This window comes from Monodelphis domestica, chromosome 1 (genome assembly GCF_027887165.1).
Source record: "Monodelphis domestica isolate mMonDom1 chromosome 1, mMonDom1.pri, whole genome shotgun sequence".
Taxonomy (NCBI): domain Eukaryota; kingdom Metazoa; phylum Chordata; class Mammalia; order Didelphimorphia; family Didelphidae; genus Monodelphis; species Monodelphis domestica.
In genome coordinates this window covers 92069447-92086334 of record NC_077227.1, presented here as the reverse complement: position 1 = coordinate 92086334, position 16888 = coordinate 92069447, and the positions used below count along the sequence as shown (strand labels likewise).

General features: G+C 34.7%; 1 protein-coding gene and 1 long non-coding RNA gene across 3 annotated transcripts in view; one reads left to right on the top strand and one right to left on the bottom strand.

Moving 5' to 3' along the window:
• WDR11 (WD repeat domain 11) overlaps positions 1-16888 on the top strand; it is a 102479-nt gene that overhangs the window by 15027 nt on the left and 70564 nt on the right. For both annotated transcript variants that reach the window (XM_056803328.1, XM_056803330.1), the window contains exons 10-11: positions 4639-4815; positions 14294-14378. In XM_056803328.1, coding sequence (XP_056659306.1) covers positions 4639-4815; positions 14294-14378 — 262 coding nt within the window. The remainder of the gene's footprint in view (positions 1-4638; positions 4816-14293; positions 14379-16888) is intronic.
• Positions 15117-16888, bottom strand: part of LOC130455124 (uncharacterized) — a 33018-nt gene continuing 31246 nt past the window's right edge. Inside the window, exon 2 of the long non-coding RNA XR_008913039.1 lies at positions 15117-16268. This is a non-coding gene — a long non-coding RNA (uncharacterized LOC130455124). The remainder of the gene's footprint in view (positions 16269-16888) is intronic.

Sequence of the window (16888 nt, the reverse complement as noted above, 5' to 3'; positions counted from 1 at the left end):
TTTTCACATTGTGTTTCTTTTTTTTTTTTTTTACAGGGATTAGGGAGTAGAGGTTGGGTTAGGAGAGACAAGATCACAATTCAAACAATATATATTTTTTTAAACAACACTATGTAAGGCTTTAGGGAACAAAATCAGAGAAGAGTTTCCTTTCCCTTAAAGAACTTGTGTTATGCTAGATAATGTAGGTAAAAATACTTTAAAGCATTAATAAATAAATTAAAAAAAATATTTGTTCATTTCTGGAATAATGTTAGCAATTCTTTTATAAAAAGATCCAGATCCACTTCAGGAATTGACCTATGATTAATGAAGCCAATGCGATGCCCCCAAATAAAAAAACAAAAAATCCACAAATAAATAAACAAATAAGTGAATGAATAAAATATTATAAAAAATAAATAAAACCTAATTTTGTGATGTCTAAATTGTTTTAATGTTTTTAAGTAATATGTTCTTAAGTTCTAGAGATGAAGTGCTTGCTCTTAGCAAGGAACTGTTGACTTCTCGGGCTACAAACACAAAAAGGAAGCACTACTTCGCTTCAGGGAACTAACATGTTAAAATTAGAGCTACAAATGAGGATTCTGAGCAATTTCAAAGAATTAATTTTTATAATTGCATTAGTCATAACGTTTTGTGAAATCAAATTAAGTCAATTATTTTTAAAGAGTTTCTAATTTAGAAAACAATTTGCCAGAAAATTTTAGGAGAAAGAAAAAATATATTTTTAATCAATTTCTGGTTCACATGTTCTAAAATAGGAAAAATATTTTTTTAATTCTCTAATTCAATATTGTGTCTGTTAGAGTTATATACCTAATTGGGAGGATGCTACTGCAAGTATGGTAAAGCTATGCACTTATAGTTTTTTCCCTATCATGAAACATGTGAGTATTTAAGAATTGGACTATTCTTACTCATTAAATTTTATATTTTGTCTAATTTCATATCCATATTATTATACATTACAAGAAAATTTGGTTGAACTTGCATGGTACAGGGAACTGATTTTGCCCTAAATCCTATTATTCCTACTTTTATTAATGATCAGTTTTTTGTCACCTTAATTTACCTTTTTCTAATTTCCTAGGGCAGAAGCTTTTGAGTTGTCTTTGATTCTTCCATCCCCCCTCAACTCATATTGAATCAATGTCCTGCTGATTTGATCTCTCCTATGGATATATTCTCTTTCCTCTTTTCCATTACCAGCTACTTAGTTCAGGTCTCCATTCACCTCTTGGGTGAACTATCATAATAATGTTCTAACTATCTTCTGATACTCCTTCCAATCCCATCCTATGGATTACTGCCAGATTAGTTTTTAGAGGCCAAGCACTAAGGTCACTTCTGTGCTCAAAAGCCTTTACTGACTTCCTGAACCTTAATGAACAATCTTATACTTCTTAGCCTATTATTTGTGGCTCCTCATTATCTGGCCCTTCTTTAACTCTTCCTACTCCCCTTCTGAAAGCAGGTTACCCCTAGGATGGATGACTGCCATCCTCCAACATGCCCTGAGCTTTCTTGCCTCATGCTTGAGGTTTAGAATAAATGCCACCTCTTCCAGATTTCTTCTGCCCACAGATAGAAGTTACTTCTTTTCATTACTATATATTATTTCTCACTTGTGCCCCAATCACATTTTTTCAAATATTATTTTTTATTTTGTACAAGACTTATGCTTCCTGCTAAGTAAGCCCTTAACTTTGCCCAGAATAACTGCTTAATAAATGTTGAATTAAATGCAGCACAGAGCACACTTTTCAGAATAAATTAGCCTTTTTTAAAAGAAAAAATGTATATATAACATAAATCAACAGTTATAATGCAGCAGGTTTTTTTCATGTAGAAGTTTTGTAAAATTAAAATATCAACGTAGTGCAAAGTAACATTTTTAAAAGGATAAAAAATGCAGATTATATAGCTGTTCTTAACGGTATAATTGATTTAAAAGCATTAATTAAGTGAGGATTTGTTACTTTAAAACATTTTAATTATAACTTTTAATTAAACCTTTTAATTTGTACTACAATGTGTATTCTGTGATAATGGAAAACATTTTCTTGTTATCCAATTAAAAGCGTTCGACTGATTTATACTCATCCAATAAAGCCTATTAAGATGTAAAACATTGTGATATATGTAAGTGCAAATCCTTTTAATGAATTAAAGATAGAGGAAAGTTTCCCAGTGTCAGAATATAGTTGGACTTATTGTAGGATCTATATAGAACAGCTTTTTTCATTTTTCACAATATATTCTCTATTTTTTTAATTCTTAACTGGAGTTGAGATTTTTAAAAAATTTTACATAGAGTAAATTGTCAGATTGTCAACATTTCTTGGCTTTTTGTTTTTCCTTTTTTTAAATCTTACTATAAATGTTGTAGTTTTTTGTTTTTCACCCCTTACAATTTTTTGTGAGGGAGGGTTTTTTAATTTTAGGTTTTTTTTACAACACGTGACAATTGAAATATCTATAATGCTTTTGTAATTGGTACATTTTTATGACTCAGTTAAACTGATATCTTTAATATTCTATGTAAAGTAATGTATCACTGAAAAATTTTAAACAATAGCAATGGAAGAAGCATTTATAAAGTCACTAACATATCTTAGGGACTTGAAGATACAAAGACTAGAATGAGAATTTTCATTTAAAACTGCCAATCAGTGTCTAGATTGAAGGATAATTTTCAGAGTTGATTAGATTTTAAATTAACTATTTTTTACTGTTTTTAAATATATGTAGAGGGGGCAGCTGGGTTGCTCACTGGATCAAGAACCAGGCCTAGAGATGGGAGATCCTAGGTTCAAATCTGACCTCAGACACTTCCCAGCTGTGTGACCCTGGGCAAGTCACTTGACCCCCATTGCCTAGCCCTTACCACTCTACTGCCTTGGACCCAGTACTGTAACAATTAAAAGGGTGGTTGGTATAAACTGTGACTGCGGAAATATGGTTTCAAGATATTGTCTTGAGTTAAATGTAAAGTGGTCGCCAAGGAAAAATTCCCAAATATGAAATATACCCAAGTCAGCTGGGTTTTTATGGAGATTATAATTAATACAAATTAAGGAATTAATGAAAGGGAGAGAGAGAGAGTAAGAGGAAATAATGAGAAAAGGTGTAGGCCAGCCTAGGCCAGCCTCAGCCCAAGCCCTAAGAGAGATCAGTCAGTCTTTAATCCACTCACCACAAGATTTGTCCCAAGCAAGATTCTAGTATTCAGATAGACTCAGCTACTCCAACTAGTCCGAGCTCCAATTCAGCTTTGGCAAACTGAATTTTCAGCCAGCCACCCTGTCATCTCAGAGAGAGTTCCTTTTAAAGAGAATTTTCTCCTATGTCACCTCCCCTAAGTTCTCACATCTATAAATCACAGTAGACATTTTCCAAAGGACAGACCATTCTTAATTCACACCTGAGTAGACTAAACTTTTGAGTAATTCACACCTGAGTAGACTAAAACCTCTGAGTAAGTTCACACCTCTTTGCCCCTTGCAAGTTTGCAAGTTGCCAGACCTTTTAGGTACTTAGCACCTTCCTAAAAATAAACTTAGCTTAAGGCTTTTGCTTCACTATAAGTATAAGTTAAGTACTTTTTCATTGTTCAGTAAAGAGTTTACAACTTTATCTTCCCCTAAAGTATGCTTAAGTATGGGTGGAGTAGTGTTCTCACATTAGTACCTTCATTGTTTAAAATGGGGAATGGTCTTAACCAAATCTTATGAAGTAGGGTCTGAGAATTTTTAAGGTTCACAGTACATAGTATTGACTCCAAGATGGAAGGTAAGGGTTTAAAAAAAATAAAAATAAAATTTTTAAGAAATGTATGTAGCAATTAGCTTCACAGAGATCAGTATCTTTTCCAGCTATTTCTAATGCTTCCTCCTATTATTTTATACTGATTTCTTATCTCTTGCACTGATACCTTTCTTCATTGCTCTCTAAGCTAAACATCCCCAGTTCTTTCATTTGATCCTTGCATGATGTTAAGATCCTTTACACTGCTGGTGCTTCTTAACTAACTTAGCAGTGTCTTTTCTCAAATGCAACCCCTTCTGAACAAAAGCCTCTAGATGTGTACTAACAGTGGTCAGCTGGAGCTATCTCAAGCCCTTTACTGTCTGTTCCCAGGACTCATCACCATAAGACAGACCCTTCATTGAAACCATGAATGGAATGAGCCTTAAAAGACCATAAAACCCTGTATAGATATTAAAAATTATTCAATTGATCCATTCATTTTATACAGTAGGAAACAGGCTCAGAGATATTAAAAGTATCTTGCCCCGGGTCTCACAATAAGTCATATTAGCTAGAATTAAAATCCATGCTTCTGGAGTGGTTATAGGGGCTATTGATGGATTTTAGTTAGTTAAATGTCTTGTAGTTATGTATCCTTTGAGGCTATACAAGAGAGATCAGAGTCATGTAAGCAAGGAGTGAAAGGGTCCTCTCTCTAGAATCTCTTAAGACCCTACATAGCTTTTGAAGTGTCTAAACTCTACCTCTTAAAAATACTTTTTTTGGTCCTGGAACATGTATTTTATTGGCAAGTTAAAGTTTAGGGGTTTTCTTTAGGTAAGAATTCTATATAATTGATAGGCTGCTATTTTGATTATTAATCAGGGCAAAGCACAATTGCTGGAGAAGAGCACCTAAGAGGCCCCACCTTACAGGAAGTACATTTGAAGTTTTTGCTCACAGGACTTCTTTCAGGACTTCCTTTGCCACAGTTTGCTATCCGTATGTGTCCACCACTTACCACAAAAAATATAAAGCAATATCAGCCACTGCTTGCTGTGGGTGAGTACCTGACTAATTCTTTTTCAGAATACTTCATAATTATGTAACATAGGGGGAATATGTTGGGCTTTTCATGTCTAAAAAATCCATTTTTTTGCTTCTTAAATTCTGAATTCCTAATTATTTCCCACTTTTCTCCTACCACCAGATAAGGCAAGTAAAATTATATCAATTAATTATACATATGAAACCATACAAAACATTTCTATGTTGGACATATCACAACAAAAACAAGGAAGCTTGAAAATTATATCCTTAATTTTGGATTCAAAGTTCATCAGTTCTCTCTTTGAAAGTGGATAGCATTTTTTCATTACATGTCATTTGGAATTATCTTGGATCATTGTATTAATCAGAGTAGCCAAGTGTTTCACAGTTGATAATCATTATGCGTTGCTATTATGCAGTGTTCTTCTCACTTCACTTTGTATCAGTTTGTGTAGGAATTGCCAAGTTTTTTCTGAAACCACTCACTTTCTCATTTTTTAATAGCACAGTAGCACTCCATCAAAATCCTATGCAATAATTTTTTCATCCATTACCAGTTGACAAGCACCCCTTCAATTTCCACTTCTTTGCCACCACAAAAAGAGCTACTTTTGTATATTTTTGTACATTTAGATCATTTTCCATTTTCCTTGATCTCTTTGGAATACAGAACTAGTAGTGGTATTATGTAAGATTTTATAGTCCTTTTGGCCTAATTCCAAATTCTTGGACCAGTTTACAAATCCACCAACAGTTTATTAGTATGCCTATTTTTCCTCATCCCTTTCAAACATTTGTCATTTCTGATAGATGTGAGGTGGTACCTCAGAGTTGTTTTAATTTGCATTTCTCTAATCAATATTGATTTAGAGCATTTTTTTCTAATGACTATAAATAGTTTTGATTTCTTTTTCTGAAAACTGCCTTTTCATATCTTTTGACCATTTATTAGTTGAGGAATGCATCGCTATATATAGGATAAATGAAGCCTTTATCATAGAAACTATCTGTAAAAAACTTGGATATTCATTGGCTCTGGCACTTTTTAGCAAAATGTAGTTTCCCTGATAATCTCTTTTACTTAACTATATTTTGTGTTTGCTTTGTCTGAGTTCAGCTCAGAACTTGAGCATAAAAAGCAAAATTGTCTTCCAGAATGGTTGGATCAGTTTACAATTCCACCACCAATGCATTGTGTTCCAATTTTGTCACAGCCACTGCAACATTTATTATTTTCCTTTACTGTCATATGGGCCTATCTGCTAGGTGTGAGGTAGTACCTCAGAGATGTTTTGATTTGCATTTCTCTAATTATGAAAGTCTTAGAACACTTTTTCATGTGCTTATTGATAGTTTTGATTTCTTATCTGAAAACTGCCTATTGTAAGGGGTAAATTTAGGGTTTTTTGACTAATATATTATACTAATGGTTGCCAGGGATTTAATTCAATCCCAATAAAAATACTCAAGTCAGTTTGGGAATTTTATGGTGGTTTAATTAATATAGAGGGAAGGAATTAAGAAGAAGAGAAAGGGAAAGGGGTATAAGATTTCTTGGGCTTAGCCTAAACCAAGGGGAGTTCAGAGAAACTCAGGCAAGAGGCCTCCTCAGAAGATAAAAAACTAGCTCAGCTTCCTAAGAGGATAGTATTTATGGAAGGTAAAGGAAGGAAAAAAAAAGGAATCAGCCTAAACTCCAAGAGAGCTCAGAGAAGACACCTAAATGCTGCCCAGCACAAAGAGCCAGAGCATGTCTCCACAAAAGACCCAGAGAGAGACCCAGAGCTCAACACCTTTGCCGCCAAAGAGCCAGCAAGAGAAAGTGACAAGAATATATAGACTTTTTTTCATATCATTTCCTGTGTCTCACATGTACCAATGGTAGCTTAAGCTTGACTTAGGACAGCCCAAGGGGTCTGTCAGTTGTTTCTTATTTGTTACTTGCTCGCACATGTCTGTCATAGGCCATCCTCCTCAACACTTAATCCTTAAGTAGGGGTGTAGTCATTCCTGTTTGTTTGGATTTTAAAGATTTAATCAGAGTGGAGAAAATTTAAAATTCACACTATTCATGTCTTTTGCCTATTTATCAATTGGGGAATGGCTTGATTTTTTTGAACAATTGACTTTGCTCCTTATAAATTTGAGAAATTAGACCTTTGTCAGAGGTTTTTGTTATAAAGATTTAAAGCTATGATCTTTGGGTTTATCATCCACTTCCTTGCTGAGGTCATTTACCCCAGGTCTATTCCATTGATCCTACCTGTCTATCTCTTAGCCAGTATCATATTGTTTTGATGATCACCAATTTATAGTACAGTTTAAGATTTGGTACTGCTAGGCCTCCATCCTTCACATTTCTTTCATTATTTCCCATGATATTCTTGCTCTTTTGTTCTTTCTGTGATAGAGGAATAACCTTTTTTATAATTTTTTCTAATTCTATAAAAAAGTTTCTTGGTAGTTTGATATGTATGGTACTGAATAAGTAAATTAATTTGGGTAGGATTGTCGTTTTTAGAATATTAGCTCGTCCTACCCACAACCAATTAAATGTTTTTCCAGTTATTTAGATCTAGATTTAATTGTGTGGAAAATGTTTTGTAGTGGTGTTCATATAATTCCTGTGTTTGTCTTGGTAAATAGATTCCTAAATATTTTATATTGTCTAGGGTGATTTATTTATTTGTTTGTTTTTATTAATTTATTTAGTCAATTTAGAACATTATTCCTTGGTTACAAGAATCACATTATTTCCCTCCCTCCCCATCTCCCATCTTTCCCTCAGCCGAAGTGCAGTTTCATTGGGTATTACATGTGTCCTTGATCAGAACCTATTTCCATGTTGTTGGTGTTTGCATTAGGATGTTCATTTAGAATCTACATCCCCATCCATATCTCCTCGACCCATGTATTCAAGCAGTTGTTTTTCTTGTGTTTCAACTCTTACAGTTTTTCCTCTGAATGTGGATAATGCTTTTTCTTGTAGATCCCTCCAAGTTGTTCAGGATCACTGCATTGCCATTAACGGAGAAGTCCATTACATTTGATTGTACCACAGTGTATCATTCTCTGTGTACAGTGTTCTCCTGGTTCTGCTCCTCTCACTCTGCATCAATCCCTGGAGGTTGTTCCAGTTCCCATGGAATTCCTCCAGTTTATTATTCCTTTGAGCACAATAGTATTCCATCACCAACATATACCACAATTTGTTCAGCCATTCCCCAATTGAAGGGCATCCCCTCATTTTCTAATTTTTGGCCACCACAAAGAGCTCAGCTATGAATATTCTTGTACAAGTCTTTTTCCTTATTATCTCTTTGGAGTACAAACCCAGCAGTGCTATGGCTGGATCAAAGGGCACGCAGTCTTTTAGCACCCTTTGGGCATAGTTCCAAATTTCCCTTGTCTAGGGTGATTTTAAATTGAGTTCTTTATAACTCTTGCTGCTGAGTTGTGTTGGAAATATTTAAAAATGCTGATGATTTATGTGGGTTTATTTTGTATCCTCCAGTTTTGATAAAAGTTATTTTTCTACTAGCTTTTTAGTTGATTTCTAAGATTCTCTAAGTATACCATCATGTCATCTGCAAAAACTGATAGTTTGATTTCCTCATTTCCTACTTTAATTTCTTTTTCTTTAATTGCAACAGCTAGCATTTCTAGTACAGTATTAAATAATAGTGGTGATAATGGGCCTCCGCGCTTCACTCCTGATCTTATTGGGAAGGCTTCTAACTTATCCCCATTGCTGATGATACTTATTGATAGTTTTAAATATGTAATGTTTATTATTTTGAGTAAAGGCCCATCTATTCTTATAATCATGTGATTTCTGTTGGTTTGATTATTGATATGGTCAATTATATGGATGGTTTTCCCAATATTAAACCATCTTTGCATTTCTGGTATAAATCCCACCTGATCATAGTGAATAGTCCTCACGATGACTTGCTGGAGTGTTTTTGCTAGTATTTTATTTAAGATTTTTGCATCTTTGTTCATTAAGGAGATTGGCTTTTAATTTTTTTTTCTTTGTTCTTGGTCTGCCTGACTTTGGAATCAATACCATATTTGTGTCATAAAAGGAATTTGGTAAAAGTCTTTGCTCATTTTGTCAAATAGTTTGTATAGTATTGGGTGATTGCTCTTTAAATGTTTGATGTAGGGATCAACTGGGTGGCTCAGTGGATTGAGAGTCAGGCCTAGAGATGGGAGGTCCTAGATTCAAATCTGACTTCAGATTCTTCCCAGCTGTGTGACCCTGGGCAAGTCACTTGACCCCCATTGCCTAGCCTTTACCATTCTTCTGCCTTGGAGCCAATACAAAGTATAAACTGTAAGAGTTTAAAAAAAAATGTTTGATGTAATTCACTTGTGAATCCATCTGGCCCTGGAGATTTTTCCTTAGGGAGTTCCTTGATGGCTTGTTCAATTTCTTTTTCTGAGATGGGATTGTTTAAGTATTCTGTTTCCTCTTCTGTTATTCTATGCAGTTTATTTTTTTGTAAATATTCACCCATTTCACCTAGACTGTCATATTTATTGCCATACAAATGGGCAAAGTAGGTCTTACCTCTTCATTAGAGGTGAGGTTGCCCTTTTCATCCTTGATACTATTAATTAGATTTTTTTCTTCCTTTTTTGATTAGATTAACCAATACTTTATTTTAATTTTTTTCTAAGTACCAACTCCTAGTCTTATTTATTAGTTCAATAGTTCTTTTAATTTTATAAATTTCTCTTTTGGAAGATTTTTTTTAGGATTTCCAATTTAGTTTTTATCTGGGAATTTTTAATTTGTTCTCTTTCTAGTTTTTTACATTGCATGCCCAATTCATTGATCTCTTTCTTCTCTGATTTGTTGATATAGCCATCAGAGATATAAATTTTCCCCCAAGTACTACTTTGGCTATATCCCATAGATTTTGATACATTTTATCCTCACTGTCATTCTCTTCAATGTAATCAGTAATTGTTCCTTTGGTTTGTTCTTTGACCCACCAGTTTTGAAGAATTAGATTATTTAGTTTCCAATTAATTTTAAATTTGCCTTTTCATAAGCCCTGATTAATTATGATTTTATTGCATTATGATCTGAAAAAATTGCATTTATTCTGCCTTCCTACATTTGTTTACAATGTTTTTATGCCCTAGTACCTGGTTAATCTTTGTCCTAGCTCTGAGATCCCACAGATCCCCAGAGTTTCAGCCCAGTAGGTGGGGGGGAAGGGCCCTGGGACTTTTCTTTCTTTTCCTTACACCCTGAGAATTCAACCTTCTCTGTGTTCCTGTTAAGTTGAATTGAGCAGGAGAGTCTTTCAGCTCTGTTTTCTTGTTGGATTTGGTTTTTTGTCTGTGAGTTTTAAAATTAATGTTCAATAACCAAGTATTATATTTTAAAAGTTTTATTAATAATAACTAGAGCAAAAGAACTGCCTGAATTCAGCCTGGTCACAGGTCAAAAAAAAGAGGAAGCAAGGAGTTACTTAATACAATCATTAAATGCAGGGATGCAGTAAAAGGGAATTTTGGGAAATACTAAGGGACTTCTGGGGGACAAAGTCCAAAGGTTCAAAATCTCCATTTATACATTTATACTTGTGATCCTATTGGGAAACCAGTTTCTCCAAAAGGATTATAGAAACTTAACCTAAAAATTGCAATAATTTGTGGATGAAAGGAAAAAAAGAAAAACAGTGATTACTAGGTTGACAAAAAGCCAATTTGTCATAAGAGTATACATTCAAAACAAAGGCATTTCAACTCCCTGTATTTCAATTTACATCCCAAAGTTCACTCTGGATATTCTGGTGCAGCATGTGATCTCTGTAGGAATCTATCTTCATGGCACATTCTGGATTCTGGGAGGTAGCAAGTTTTTCATCCTAAAATGCTCAAATTTAAATCAAAGTTGACAATAATAACTTGGGCCCCCTGAGGTAAATAATAACAAACACAGGGATCACTCAGGGATGCTTGGCTGAGTTATGAGGTATATGAATCAATTTGTAAAAGAAAATAAAAAGCATGAAAAAATCCAAATAAAATAACTTGTGGATGAGATACAAAATGTAAAAGTCTTATGTCTAAAAAAATCTAAGTAAAGGAAAAACAAATCTATAACAGGTCCTTGAATCAGGACCCAATTAAAATGATTTAAGCAATTATGAATTATGCACTACCCAATCAGTAGCTAGGACTATCAAAAGTTTGCCACATCATGAAAGACAGAAAAGGGACTAGATTTCAGCAGCAAATGGGAGGCTAGGTGGCAGCAAAAAGGAGGTGCTTGATAGATTGTGAGTCAAAGAAGTCCTGCATTTAATACATGTTAAACAGCTGCAACCTCGAACCCCAAACAAGTTCAAGTCCTCTTGTGTTGGCTGAAAATTACATCAATCCCCTTGGGATCTGGTCTCTTTGACCTTGTGCTCCATAGACACTATGCAGGTGCTCTGTGCTTCTTTAGTACTGTACACTGGCTCTTTTTTATATTCCCTTCTGGAATCAGACAGAATCATGAAGCAAAGTCTCATGATTCTTTTAAATAATCAATGGCATTATTTTTGTAGTCTGAAGCTTTTTGGGTATTCATTAATTAATATTAGAACAAATGTATTTTAAACTTGTATTACTACAAAATTAAAAAAAAAGTCTTCTCAATACTGTTGACATGTGCTTCAAATACAAAAAGGAGAGAAAAAATAAAACTTAGATACTATATTGCACGTGCAAGGAAAAACAATAATAAAAGTTTTAAAAATATATAGTGTAAAATCAGTGACACACTGTGTCAGCCATGTGTGACTACAAATGATTTTCAGAATAAAACAGTAACACAGTAGATAATACACATTTAAAGAAGTACCAAAGTCCCCCAAATTCACAATAGCCCAGTTAATTACAATAGCAAACAAGCCCACTATCATATTTCACATAAGTTGCTGTATGACATAAAAAAACCCAAAGAACTGATGGATATTCATCACAATTTTTTACAGATATAGCAAATCTTTCAAGTTTGGTAAACATATTTTTAAACAAAGTAAAACTTATTTGGCTCTAGGATATCATCAAGAAATCTAGATTGTTTTGGTGGAAGTAAATTAAAATGAAGAGTTTTGCAGGAGCTTCTTTTTGGCTTCCTGCTATATACAAACACCTTGGTAGGAACATTTCTTTGTTTCTCTACCTTTAATACAACATTCTTTATAATACAATTATAAATATAAAATATCATCCAGTCAGAAACCACTAGTTCTGTCAGATTATTTCTGAAGACCCCTTAAAATTACAATTAAATTCTTAACTTATTAAATTCTCTAAAGGTTGTATCTATAGCTTTTGATGAAGTCCATCCATCATCATCTATGTGACAATACACAAAGGCAATATGTTATCTTCGATGGATCTAGTGAAAATGGTTTCTGCAAGATGTTCATGGGCTTACTGTGATATTTTTGGTCTTCAGCAAAGGTACAAAATAAAGATCAATATAGGCAAAACACAGTAGCTTAAAATGATTCAGTATAACAAAGATATTGATTAGATTAATATAGATAAACTTAAACCTTAAAGCAATCAGTTAATACAATAATATATATAATAACAAGGTGCAGGCAGTGCAGTCAAAATCCTTTCCACCAATTCAATAGACTTGTTCTCTATTATAGGAGGGGCACAGACTGAAGATGGTTAGCAAATAAAACAGTGGAGTCTGAAAAGGTTTAAAATACTCCTCCAAATTTCAGTAAGGTTCTTCTCTCATCCCCTTCCCCCCATATTTATTGTTCATTTAGATTTTGTTTGTCAGAGGTCTGAATTTCCTCATACAAGCACAGGGCAGAATCTCCACTCTGCATGTTTAGAGCATTTAGGACTTTTAGAACTTTGTCAAAATATTTCAGGTTGGTTTATAGCATAAGTAGCCTAGCTTGTGGCATATTCTTGAGGAGAAGGACATAAAGTGGGAAATCTCCAATGAAGATAAAAAGTCCCAGGAAAAAAGTTAAGCAGATCCAAACTGCACTTTTTAGCTCTACCAATTCAAACTTGTTTCAGAGTTACAAGCATGCTTTGCCATAGCATTTTTCCTGAGAGACACTGAATGGAAAAATGGCTAGCATAGGCTTCCACGTGGGAGGGGGAGGGATTAAACGATTGGAAGGTCTCATGGAATGGCAGGCGGGTCTGGTTGGGTCTGGCCACGGTTTGTCAAGGACTGGAGACCAGGCCATGCATCTCAGGCTCAACTAGGAGCAACAGTAGTGGCAGCAGTCGATGGTCAGCCGGGCAGGGCAAGATCACAGGCAGACAGGGCCACCAGACCCTCTTGGTGGGCGGTGACTGGGCAAACTTACTATCTTTACTGTAAGGCTATCTGCTCAAAAATTTTGAGAATTCGTAATCACTTCATGGTAAGCCAAAATATGAATTTTAAAATTAATATTCAATTACTAAGTATTTTAAAAGTTTAATTAATAATAACTAGAGCAAAAGAACTGCCTGAATTCAGCCTGGTTGCAGGTCAAAAAAAGAGGAAGAGGGAGGAGTTACAGCCACTTAAATACAATCCCGCAAAATGAGGGGACACAGGAAAAGGGAATTTTGGGAAATACTAAGGGACTTCTGGGGGATGAAGTCCAAAGGCTCAAAATCTCCATTTATACATGTCCCCTTTAAGAGACTTTGTTTTTGATCAGTGTGGAAGGATTTTCACAGAGGAATCAATTTTTTGCTGCTACTAAGCCACCATATTGACTCTGCCCCCATCTGAGATTTTATATAGGGAGAAATTAATGAACATTAATATCTAAGGTTAGAATACTATATCCTAGTATGGATCTTTGTTCTATTTGATCTACATATTCCCTTCACCTACACAGATTGTAACACAAACCCCATCTTGTGTGATTCTCATCTGTGTCTGGCTATAAAACTAGCTGTCTGGCATCCACCCAACATAGAGTCCTTCCTCCTTTTTTCCTGACATTGTAAGGGTAACAGCAGAATACCTTGGCATTCTACCTGTCATTTCTTTCCCTTAACATATCTTCTCTTTCTTTTTTATGTTTTTCTAATGATGTGTTTTGCTCTTTTATTTTGAAGTTTTTTTTTTTTATTGGTTTTATGCTATAGCCTACTCAGATCTACCTCTGTGATAATCACTTTCTCCAAATAGTACTGAGTTTTCTAAAAGCTTAAGCTTTTGAATTAGAGTATAACATCTTAATATACACTGAATTACTATTTAAAAACTTCCTTAAGATCCAGCCCTTATATTTAGCTTGATTTGCAAGTATCTAAGTTAAGTTAGATCTTTGTTGTTAGAGGAAGAACAAAGAACACTTTTCTTGGGGTACAATTTGGAATAGTGGTATGGTAGAAAAAATTATGAAGCTAAGTCTAGGTAATAGAAAATCCTTTATTCTTACTTGAAACTGAACTTAAGGATATGTTAAATTTTTTTGTTTCATCATTTTTCTAGGCACAAGTAATGGTTCTGTACTGGTGTACCACCTTACCAGTGGGCTATTGCACAAGGAATTAAGTATTCACTCTTGTGAAGTCAAGTGAGTATATCTTTATGGGAGCAATTCAATTTTTTCAGTTACAATTACACCAAAAGATTGAAACTTTGAAAAAAACTAATACTGGGTAAAAAGATTGCTTTTGCATTTCTTTATCATATTGAATGCTCATCCTTAGCAAATAAGTTTTGATTGTGGGATTATAAATTTAGAGCTGGAAAGGCTAGTACAGCCCTCTCATTTTAATGTGAAGGTAATTGACACTAAGATTGGTCAATTATTTACTAAATGTCCAAAAGACAGAGATAAAATTTGACTTTGAACCCTGATTTTCTGACTCCATATCTACTACTATACTACCACCATATCATATAATAGTTTGTTGTAAATGTTGAATTTAAAATATTAGTATTTTAACTATAAAGTTCTTATTAATCATGAGTTTGCTCTAGTTATTTGTTTCTTTATGGAATATTATACTATTGAGAATTCTTTTTCAGTTTTATTCCTAAATCTTGTTTGTTTTTTTAAGATACATGTTTTTTTCTTAGTGGAAAACATCATGCTTCCTTGTTAACATGTATTTAGTTTATCTTTAATTCTTGTGTTGATAAAATGTGCTGCCCTAAAAAAAAGCTTTTGAAACCATATAAACAATGCTTACTATAAAAGAATGATAATTCTGGTTATATTTAAGTCAATCAACTTTTACTGGTGGTGTTTGTTTACATGCTACCAGAAAAGGTTCATATGAAATAAGTGAATGAGTGGATAAGCGAATGAAACATTTATGAAGTATTTATTACTACACACACTTATTTGTATAGCACTCATTAAACCAAGTATAAAGCATTGCACTAAACATAGGTATACCACACAGAAAAAGCAGGCCCTGCACTCAAGGAGATTCTGTTTTTGTAAAGGGCAAATATAGCACCTATGGGAAGTGGGATCTGCCAATTAAATGAAAAGACCAGTGGTCCTTAGGGCACTATCAAATCAAGTGATAATGCTTCTCTTTTAATGCCATTTTCACTGATAAAATCCTATCAGTTTCTAATGTTTGACCATTTGTCACTGGTTTGGAAGCATTACTTTTCCAAAGGTTCTTGAATTCAAGGCCCTGGGCCTTTAAGGTCCAAGGATCAGTCATGATAGTTTGATATGCCCAGCACTGGCCACCTCCTCCCTCTCCCAGAGTGCCTTGCTACTTTAGGTGCCTTTGCTTGCCTTTTCTGTCAGTGACATTTGGTTTTCATTTCCTGGGGATAGCTGGCCCCTTGGCAGGAGGTGCCTCCTCAGGTAATGGTTGTAGGAATGGGCTAGAAATAAAACCAGTGATCCAAGGTGGGCTGTCACTCCCAGGGCTCTTGTTGCCCATTTTCTTGTTGATAGTAGTTGGTTAGTGGTTATTGGTAGTGATTAGGAAAGTGAACTACTTCTGAAATGATTTCTCCCCTTACTGATTGCTGTGAGGGGCTGAACTGGAAGCAGGCTTCGGTGTTTGGCATTTGACTATTCCCAAGCATTTGGGTAATAAACCCTATTGGGTTTAGGAGCTTGAGCTGTCTCCATAAGACAGATTCCTAGGAGAGATGGTAGCCAAAATGTTGGTTGTGGTAAGACTTGCCTGGTCCATGCTGCCTCTTGTCTCCACCTTAGGATACTCTTCTGCTTCAAATAAGATGCTTGCCTGCCTTGTGACTATGAATCTATAGATAGAAGTATGATTGAGGAAGTCATGAATGAGTCTCTTGTGGGTGCTGAGAGGTCTGGAATTGGAAGTTATAGAGAATAGACCATAAAGCTCCAAGGCTCATATTTGAAGAAAAAACTTGATTTAGTATATATGAGTAGAGTAGACTTGCTTTGGAACTTCTCTTGTCCTCTTCAACAGTGCGCAGACAGAACAATTGTCCTCCTTCCTCTGCCCTAGGGTAGTTGATGAGAACATTTTTAAGTGAATTTTGCATTTTGCAATAAATTTATTGAAATAACCATCTAACCTGAGTCTACAGGTCTAATTTCCAGCATCTGGTCTCTGTCTACCCTGTCATAGTTCAGTTAACCTCCTTTCTCTGTAAGACATATGAAGTGGTCATATGACTGTCCCCTGGCCAGTAGCTGTATCAACTTACCTTTCTGTAGAATTATGTCTACATAGTACAAGAATACTTGGAGCAGCTGGACTACTATGACCCATAGTATGCTTACTCTGCTAGATGCTGCTTAAGCATATGATCTTAGAGCTACATATTACAAAAAAAAAAGTGTCTGAATTATTTATTTATCTATTATTTATTATTTTTTAAAACCCTTACCTTCCACCTTGGAATCAATACTGTATATTGGTCACACAGCTGGGAAGTGTTTGAGGCCAGATTTGAACCTAGGACCTCCCGTCTCTAGGCCTGGTTCTCAATCCACTGAGAACTCATTTGTTTTGTTCTGAGTTGAGTCAGGAGAATTTTCAGGGGGAAAAGAGTAAAGTTTCCATTTAAAAAAAAATCACATTCTGCTGTTGTTCCCTTTTATTCTCCTAGTTTAAAAAG